This window comes from Rhagoletis pomonella, unplaced genomic scaffold, assembly GCF_013731165.1.
Source record: "Rhagoletis pomonella isolate Grant_MI unplaced genomic scaffold, Rhpom_1.0 Rhpom_scaffold_00013, whole genome shotgun sequence".
Classification (NCBI taxonomy): Eukaryota; Metazoa; Arthropoda; class Insecta; order Diptera; family Tephritidae; genus Rhagoletis; species Rhagoletis pomonella.
The window spans coordinates 8,996,390-9,005,409 of NW_023458567.1; the positions used below are offsets into that span (position 1 = coordinate 8,996,390).

The 9,020-nt window shown below is 36.2% G+C and overlaps 1 protein-coding gene across 1 annotated transcript in view; it reads right to left on the reverse strand.

Annotated features, from left to right (window-relative positions):
• LOC118748329 (kelch-like protein 5) overlaps positions 1 to 8,690 on the reverse strand; it is a 72,251-nt gene extending 63,561 nt beyond the window's left edge. The window contains exons 1-2 of the mRNA XM_036482703.1: positions 8,274 to 8,690; positions 7,848 to 8,205 (exon numbers count right to left, since the gene is read on the reverse strand). Of these exons, the coding sequence (XP_036338596.1) occupies positions 7,848 to 8,205; positions 8,274 to 8,410 (495 nt within the window). The 5' untranslated portion in view covers positions 8,411 to 8,690. The remainder of the gene's footprint in view (positions 1 to 7,847; positions 8,206 to 8,273) is intronic.
• Between the last annotated feature and the right edge of the window lie 330 nt (positions 8,691 to 9,020).

The following is a 9,020-nucleotide window of genomic DNA, read 5'->3' on the forward strand; positions in this document are numbered from 1 at the left end:
TAAACATGTGGCGGCCGCTGTGGCCGAGTGGTTCGAGGTGCGTACTACCACTCCATAGGTGTACAACAACAACCACAAACTGGGTCCGATCCCTAGTCCGCCCAACATTAAAATTAACAAGTAAGAAAGTCTAAGTTCGGGCGGAGCCGAACATTAAATACCCGGCGCAAGTATTAAATATATGTTTTTTCACCCTTCCGAAACCTTCCGCTAGATGGTAAGCCGAGGTGTATCAATTTTGAGTAAATTAGCGTCCTTCAATTTCGAAATACTGAAGTTTCAAGCATTTCTTAAATTTACCGTTATATGAGAATCGGCCGTTATTTTAGTCCGGTTTCAATAATTTTCAACGTTTTGCTTACACATGGCAAGTACAATAACCATACCGAGTTTGGTACAAATTGGTAGAACGGTTACTGATATACTTATATGTGATCATAAGTGGGCGGTGCCACGCCCATTTTCCAAAATTTTACCATAAACGTATTTCTTGGTAAAGAATTGTTGCAAGCATCAATTTTGAATAAATTAGCTTCAATCGAAGATTTTGTATTTCTCTAAATTACCGTTATATGGGATGTGGGCGTGGTTATTGTCCGATTTTAAAAAGTTTCGGCGGTTTTTTATGCTGTACCAAGGCCAACAACTGTGCCAAGTTTGGAAGAAATTGGTGCAGCGGTTACCAAGATATACACATGTAACCATAAGTGGGCGTGGCTACGCCCATTTTCCAGAAATTTATAATATTCTTATTTTTCGTCTAAAACTTATTATAAATATCAATTTTGAGTGAATAATCTCCAGTAGTTACTAAAATATCGCAGTTTTCGTATTTCTGAAAATTACCGTTATATGGGAAGTAGGCGTGGTTATTGAGCGATTTTAAAAATTTTCGGCCATTTGGTATGTTATGCGAGGGCCAACAACTGTGCCAAGTTTGGAAGAAATTGGTGCAGCGGTTACCAAGTTATACACATGTAACCATAAGTGGGCGTGGCTACGCCCATTTTCCAAAAATTTATAATATTCTTATTTTTCGTCTAAAAATTATTGTAAATCTCAATTTTGAGTGAATTATCTTCAATAGTTACTAAAATATCGCAGTTTTCGTATTTCTGGAAATTACCGTTATATGGGAAGTGGGCGTGGTTAAAGTCCGATTTCGCCCATTTTCAATACCAACCTACCTTGGATTAAGGGAAACCTACGTACCAAATTTCGTTGAGATATCTCAATTTTTGCTCGAGTTATCGTGTACACGGACAGACGGACGGACGGACGGACAGACAGACATGGCTTAATCGATTTCTTTTTTCATCCTGATCATTTATGTATACATTTGTCTATATCTATCTCGATTCGTTTTGGCTGTTACAAACAACCGTTATGTGAACAAAATTAATATACCCTTGTGCACAAGTGCGCTCGGGTATAAAAAAAGGTTTTTATAGCAGCGGTGGCCCCTCGTCAGGCAATGGAACCACTGAATTTATATTTTCTTAACTCAGACAATGTCTTGCAGCAAACAAACAGCCCTATTGCGAGTGTCGACTAGTCTCGTAGATGAACAACTCTTATTCAATTCTCGCTTTTCCATGGAATTGTGAATGTCGATTTCTCGTTCAATAAGCTTCTGTGAATAGTTTTAAATCGCTCATCCTTCTACAACTGTTTGTTTGTAGAAGGGCGAGCGACTATAAACTATTCTCACTCACTTATTGAACGAAAAATTTGAAAATACCACGGATAACCGATAATCGACTAACAGTCGGTTATCTACTACTAGTCGACACTCGCAATAGGGATGAAAATCGACACAGAGTTAACTAAACCAAGTCACTCGTGGTGAAAAGCTATTTTGAGAGAAAGCACTTGTATATCATTTAGCTCGTATCGATCCAACAGTCGCAATGGCCGAGTGAGCAAAGCACAGGCGTGCCATTCGAAAGATTCGAGTTCGAGCCTCGGGCAGGGGACTTAAAAAATTTTTTTTTTTATTTAAATTTTCTTTAAATTTATATATTTTTGCCTTAAAAGGATAAATATATTTCATTTAATTTATAATTTTGAAATTTTATTTATTTGTTAATATTATTGTGGAGTATTAATGTTTATTCCAACAGTGTTATTGAGCTTTGTACCACGATTTGTTTGCTAGGAAAAATGGGAAAAACAACTAAGTCTAAGCGGTAGAAGTTATAGCAGCTATTTCGGAGATGACTCCTCATCAGACTTCTTTTTTCTAGACTTAAGCAGGGATCGAACCCGCATCATCGATGTGCAAAGTCAGAAGCGCTAACCACTGAGCTATGCACACCCGGTATCGGACCAGTAATTAGAAGTATATACTCGAGTACCTCTACCAAGTATCGAGTATTTTTTGTACTTCGATACGCGTGAACAAGTACTTCATGGGTATCGAGTACAAAGTGCAAGTATTTACTTCTTTGCTAAATTTGGGAAAATCAACCGAAAATAGATGTGTTGTAGTTTTTGAAAAAAAACTATTCAAGATGTGAACCACTCGATTTCGCTAGGGTTAAAACTAACGAAAGCGGATAACGAAAATCGTATCGAATTAGAGGAAGATGTGGAGCCAGCCTATGATTTGCGGAAGCGTCGTCTATAGCTCGTTTGGAAACCGAAGAATCAAACACAAGTAAACAATGAGCTTTCTCATTACTTAGTATCTCCTATTTCAGCACTTCCAAGTAACCCCATTTCCCCATTTGTTGCTAATCCATTTCCTTATTCAACCAACTACTATCAAGTGCAGCTACCGCTTAGACTTTGTTGTTTTTTCCATTTTTTCTAACAAAAAAATCGTTTAACAAAGCTCAATAACACTGTTTGAAATATTATTGTTTAAAAAAGAATTCTTTTAATTTAATTCAATTTTTAGAATTTTATTTTATTTATTAATTTTTTTTAATTTAATTTGTTTTTTTGACTAACTTCATTGTCTTATAATTTTTGTATTTTTATTGTTTTAAAAGGAAAAATATATTTGTTTCATTTAATTTGATTTTTTTTTTTATTATTTTTACCTTTTTAAGTTTAATTTTCTTTTAATTGTTAGACTTTATTGTCTAAAAAAGCAAAACATTTTTAAATGTCATTAAATTTCTTCTTTCATTTAATTAGTTTTTCTTGTGTTAATTTCATTTTCTCTTAATTTTTATATCTTACTGATTTAAAAATAAAAATATGTTTGTTTTATTTAATTAAGTTTTTAGGATTGTATTTTATTTTTTAGCTTTTTCTTAATTTAATTTTCCCCTAATTTAAAGATTTTGTTTTAAAAATAAAAATCCTTTTTTTAATTTCATTAAATTTTTAACTACTACTTTCTTTTTTTATAATTTTTTTCCTTTTTCTAATTTAATTTTTAGAAATTAATGTTTAAAAAGAAAAAAAAAATATTTTTATTTAATTTAGTTTCTAAAAATATTTTTATTTATCTCTGCTTTATTTTCATTTAACATATTTTTATTTAATTTAGTTTTCTTTTATTTATTAGTTCTTATTGTCCAAAAAAAATATATAATTTTTTTTATTTAATTTCATTTTTTAAAAAACTTATTGCTAAAAGGTGAAAAGCATAAAGCCAAGACCTTCTCGTTAGCAAATTTTTCAAATAGTCTTTCGAAAGACAGTAAAAAGCTTTTAAGATAGCTGCCAGAATTGATAATTGTCTTACGAAAGGCCTTTGTCTTTCGGATTTTCGACAGTTGCTAGAAAAGCCCTGTATGCGATATGTTTTTTCAACACCATATGAGAAACAGACGGTTTGTCTTTGCCATAAAATTCATAATCGTCCAAAATATTGATCTATATGCGCTTAGCGGGCCCGATTTCCTGAAGAGCTTTTGGAAGATGTGTTGATAATTTGTAGTTCATTCCAGCTGTCTACGGTTGGAGAACACTCAGCATCGACAACAGGATCTAACCCCGTTTAGGTCGGCGAAGTGTACCAGAAGTTGTTCGTCCACAGGGCTACATTTGCTACGTATTCTTCTGCTCAGGGCTGGCATCGAGTCAACCCCAGGGCCAGAAATCTACACCTGCTGTGTATGCCAGAGGCGACTACACCACAACTCCACCTCAGTCAAGCGCAATGCTTGCGACGGGTGGAGTCACCTCAGAGTCTGCTCAGGACTACGGACCCATCGGCAGTGGACCACATCATTTGTGGCCTCCTGCTGCTCAAATAGAGCGGCCTTCACGGCTAACCCCAGTCCACCTGAGCAGCTTAACACAAACACCACAGCACCACAACACAACAACACAATAGACCACACCACAACCACGACAGACCACACAGCAGACACAACCGCACCACCGCCTACGCGCCGCCGCCAACAACTCCTGTTTCCTCCTACAATCTGCACAGACCAGGATATTTCGTAACGTGACATCAGTCAAGTGCAACACCTGTCTTGGCTGGTGCCACTTTAGCACATGTTCAGGTCTGCGCACTACGCGAGATTGGACGAGGAACTTCGACCCAATACCACCACAGGGCGACAACCACCACAGCAGCGCACACAGCCAATGGTGGCAAGACTACACACATCCCTCACACCCCGCATAACAACACGTCCCGAGAACCACATGAAGCTCCTCCAATTTAACTGTAACGGACTTCAGAGCAAGATCGAGGAGATAACCGTCTTCATGGGAAGGCATGGTATATTGATAGCTGCAGTTCAAGAGACCAAGTTGCACAGCAATTCAACATTGTTAGGCCGTTAGGGTTGTCGGGTTTTCCGGGCATGCGAAGAGATGTTTCGAGTCATGTGGGGTCTCTCCGCATGCCGGACACTCATTCGGCACATCCTCATTCAATCTACTCAGGTAGGAGTTTAACCTGCCGCAGTAGCCGGAGCGAAGTTGTGCAAGTGTTGTGCGAGTTTCCCGAGGCAGATGAAGCTCCGTCTCGTCTATGAAAATTTACCTCTATTCATAGTCGCATTTCAGACTTCTACTAAGTAGTTTCGACTTAGTTTACGATGTGCTCATTTACACACGGCGATTTTTGTTGCCGCAACTCGACGTTTCTAGGAGAGAGCGTGACGAGGAAAGGAGAGGGGCACAGAGTTGCACGTACTCGGGCAACACGCTTTGTGCTCTCGTTCGTCTGTGTAAATTGAGTTAGCGGTTCACAGCTGACAACAACAATTGCATACACAAAAATCGACGTGTGTAAATGAATGAGCAACACCAAAACGGAATGTGAAAAATCGGGTCGACAAAAGTTTCCGTGTATAAACACAGTCGATATAGCAAAATGAGTGTGAAAATGTATCGATTTTTCTTTACGATATTTTGGAAAAATTACATTTTTATTAAATAATGTCAAGTTTGATCATCCGTTTATGTAATTTTTATTTTCATTGCATGATTATGCAAAAGAATAAGGTATCATTATCTTTTTAATTGTGTGAAATAGCCAGAACAACCGCAGTGATGGGAAGTCGATGTTTATCGAAAGCATGCTGTGAAACATACAAACACATATCTAAATGTTATGCACAAATTTTCTTTAAAAGAACTAGCGTGAAACTGACTTATTATTTGAGAATTTATATAAATTATTTCAATTATAAATTTGTGATTTAGCTTTATTCGAATTGTAATACGCATTTAATTTCATCTTCCGAATAAAATGGATCGATCTTTGTAAATTTTAATTGGAGATTATTCAATATTATCAAAATCACCCTCTACCAACTTAATTTTTACATATTTCGTCTGTTTCCCCTTAATTTAATAAAATACTTCTTCCTAGTTACGACTTAGTTGCAGCTGCAGCCGAAACTAAATTTTAAGTTGGTACTTAGCCAGAAAAGTCGAAACTAAGGCGACTATGAATGAGTTGAGTACTAAATGTGACTATGAATATGCGCCTATAAGTATATGAATGTACATATGTACATAGAAGTAAAATATAAATAAATTTAAGTAACACATACATAACAAGTAAGAAAGTCTAAGTTCGGGCGGAGCCGAACATTAAATACCCGGCGCAAGTATTAAATATATGTTTTTTCACCTTTCCGAAACCTTCCGCTAGATGGTAAGCCGGGGTGTATCAATTTTGAGTAAATTAGCGTCCTTCAATTTCGAAATATTGAAGTTTCAAGCATTTCTGAAATTTACCGTCATATGAGAAGCGGCCGTTATTTTAGTCCGATTTCAATAATTTTCAACGTTTTGCTTTTATGTGGCAAGCACAATAACCATACCGAGTTTGGTACAAATTGGTAGAACGGTTACCGATATACTTATATGTGATCATAAGTGGGCGGTGCCACGCCCATTTTCCAAAATTTTACCATAAACGTATTTCTTGGTAAAGAATTGTTGCAAGCATCAATTTTGAGTAAATTAGCTTCAATATTTAATGATTTATCGAAAATTTTGTATTTCTCTAAATTACCGTTATATGGGATGTGGGCGTGGTTATTGTCCGATTTTAAAAAGTTTCGGCGATTTTTTATGCTGTACCAGGGCCAACAACTGTGCCAAGTTTGGCAGAAATTGGTGCAGCGGTTACCAAGATATACACATGTAACCATAAGAGGGCGTGGCTACGCCCATTTTCCAAAAATTTATAATATTCTTATTTTTCGTCTAAAACTTATTATAAATATCAATTTTGAGTGAATAATCTCCAGTAGTTACTAAAATATCGCAGTTTTCGTATTTCTGAAAATTACCGTTATATGGGAAGTTGGCGTGGTTATTGAGCGATTTTAAAAACGCCACGTCACGTCACGTTCCACACTTGGGGTTGTAAAAGAGAATTGAAACAATTTGCATTAATTCAAAAAACTCTAAAAACAACTAGAATTGCTACAAATCATATTAAAATAAGTTTCATGAAAATAGCCATCCACAATTCGCAGAGTTTTGCGATTTTGTAAGAAAAGAAAAAATCAACTTCCATTTTTTGTCACGTAACGACACTCTCTTTAAATGCTTATATTTCAGGACCAAGCAGTTCGATTGATTTCATTTTTCGGTTAAATATAGAGCTAATTATGTGCTATACAATGGCCCAAAAAAGTTAAAGAAAACAAATGGTATTCCTTTTTTGTATCACATTGAAATCGTACGACTGTCACGTGCGCCACCATGGGCATGCCCATATTTAATCATGTAATTACCTGTTAGTCCTAAGGCGTGTGAGCGGTCAAGGTATATGTTTACAAATGAAGGTAAGCGCAAGAGCTAGAAAGGGATACAAACTCTCACGCGCACAAGAGTTTCTGGTAGTTTTTCCCAATCAGTATTAACAAGCTAATAGAAACTCGTCTGTAGAGGCTGTTTCTATAAACGAACTACCTAATATATCTGTGAAATATTGTGTGATTTAACTAGTAGTGTTCTTGCACGGTAGTAATATGTATAATCTGAATAAATTAAGACTAAGTATCAACCTTTTTCAGCATTCTAACAGCGTTTTGAGTCAAAATATCTCACAATTACAAAAATTTAATTTCTATTAACTTAACCATTTAACTCTCAAAATTTTCTGGGTTAATTATTTGAGTTTTTATCTCTGAACTAAGGCCTAACCTACTGTTGTGCAAACAAACTTATCAGTTTAACCGGTAAACTCTGGGCCTCAGTGTTTCTGTCTTGAAAAGGCTTCTCATGAAAACTATTCGCTGTTCGGAAGCTTCGTAAAATTGTAGGTTTCTCCATTAGTCTTATAACATCAGGACACACACCACAAATTGGGGAAGCTCGGCCAAACACTTAGCAAAAGTGTAAGCGTCAAAATATTATTATTAAGCTGGTGGAATGATAGTACATTGAGGTAAAGCGATAAGACTCACCTCCATGAAATTATTTATATCATATTCCAAGAGTTTCTCATACAGTGGTACACACTGAGTTTCACGCTCTAAGCTATATGCCCGCTGCAGTGTATAGTCTGTTATATGTTCCAAAATATAGTCAACACAATCGACCACCGCGTCATCCAACTTCAAAACAATAGCTGCCTTCAGCGTTGCATCCACATTGTCGATGGTTATGAGCGTCTTGCCGGTGTAGCAAAATGTTAATAAACGCTCAAAGGTGTCACTGTCTACGTTATTTAATTCAATAACAGGAGTTAAGCCCTTGTCGCTTTTGAATAAATCTTTAAAATATGGACTTGCCGCTGATAATATTAAGCGATGTGCTGGAACCCTGTGAGAATTGTAATAAAATATTATATGAAATTGTTAAATGCATAAATAAATCAGTGGTAAACTTACATAGCAGTGGGGTTAGACAATTTAAACGTTACATCTATGAGGTCTTGCTGATCGTAGAGCTCCCATATATTATTCAGTAGTTTAAAGATATGGCCATTTACATCGGGATGTAGATGACAGGTATTAATTATTCCCATTTTTAGTGGTATTGAAATTTTCTATTTTGTTTGATTGTGGTTTCGTAGAGCGATAACGACCCGTTGATCAGTGTGTTGAAGATTCCAAATATGTATGGATATTTGCGTATATGTACCTAAAATGTATATCCAACACTGGAAACATGCAACATGTAAATATGTAGTTTGTGCTTCTTACAAAGAAAACAATGGAAAACTTTAAATTATATGTTAAAGCTCAAAACGTTTACAAATTATACGAAAATTGCAATTCAATGCACAAATCAATCAACACGATGGCTTTTAAGGTCGGTGTTATGCAGAAATTTTGTTTGGCAAACTGCGTGCAATTGTTGTTGCAGCAAACTCGGAGGGAGCGAGTTTGGCGACTCTCACAGCAAACTAATTTTGTTTGGTCAAACTGCAGCAAATTCGGTGTTGTCATATACAAAAATTTTAAATTTTGCGCGTTATGTACATCTGAAATTCTCATTTCGTGTTGGCAATAGCCAAGAAAACCATAATGAACGTGCAACCCTGTGCCAAACTCGACATAACCACCTCCGAGCAAACTAAGCAGCCGCCATTTAATTTGGCAAACAAAAGTTTGTCTGCATAACACCGACCTAAA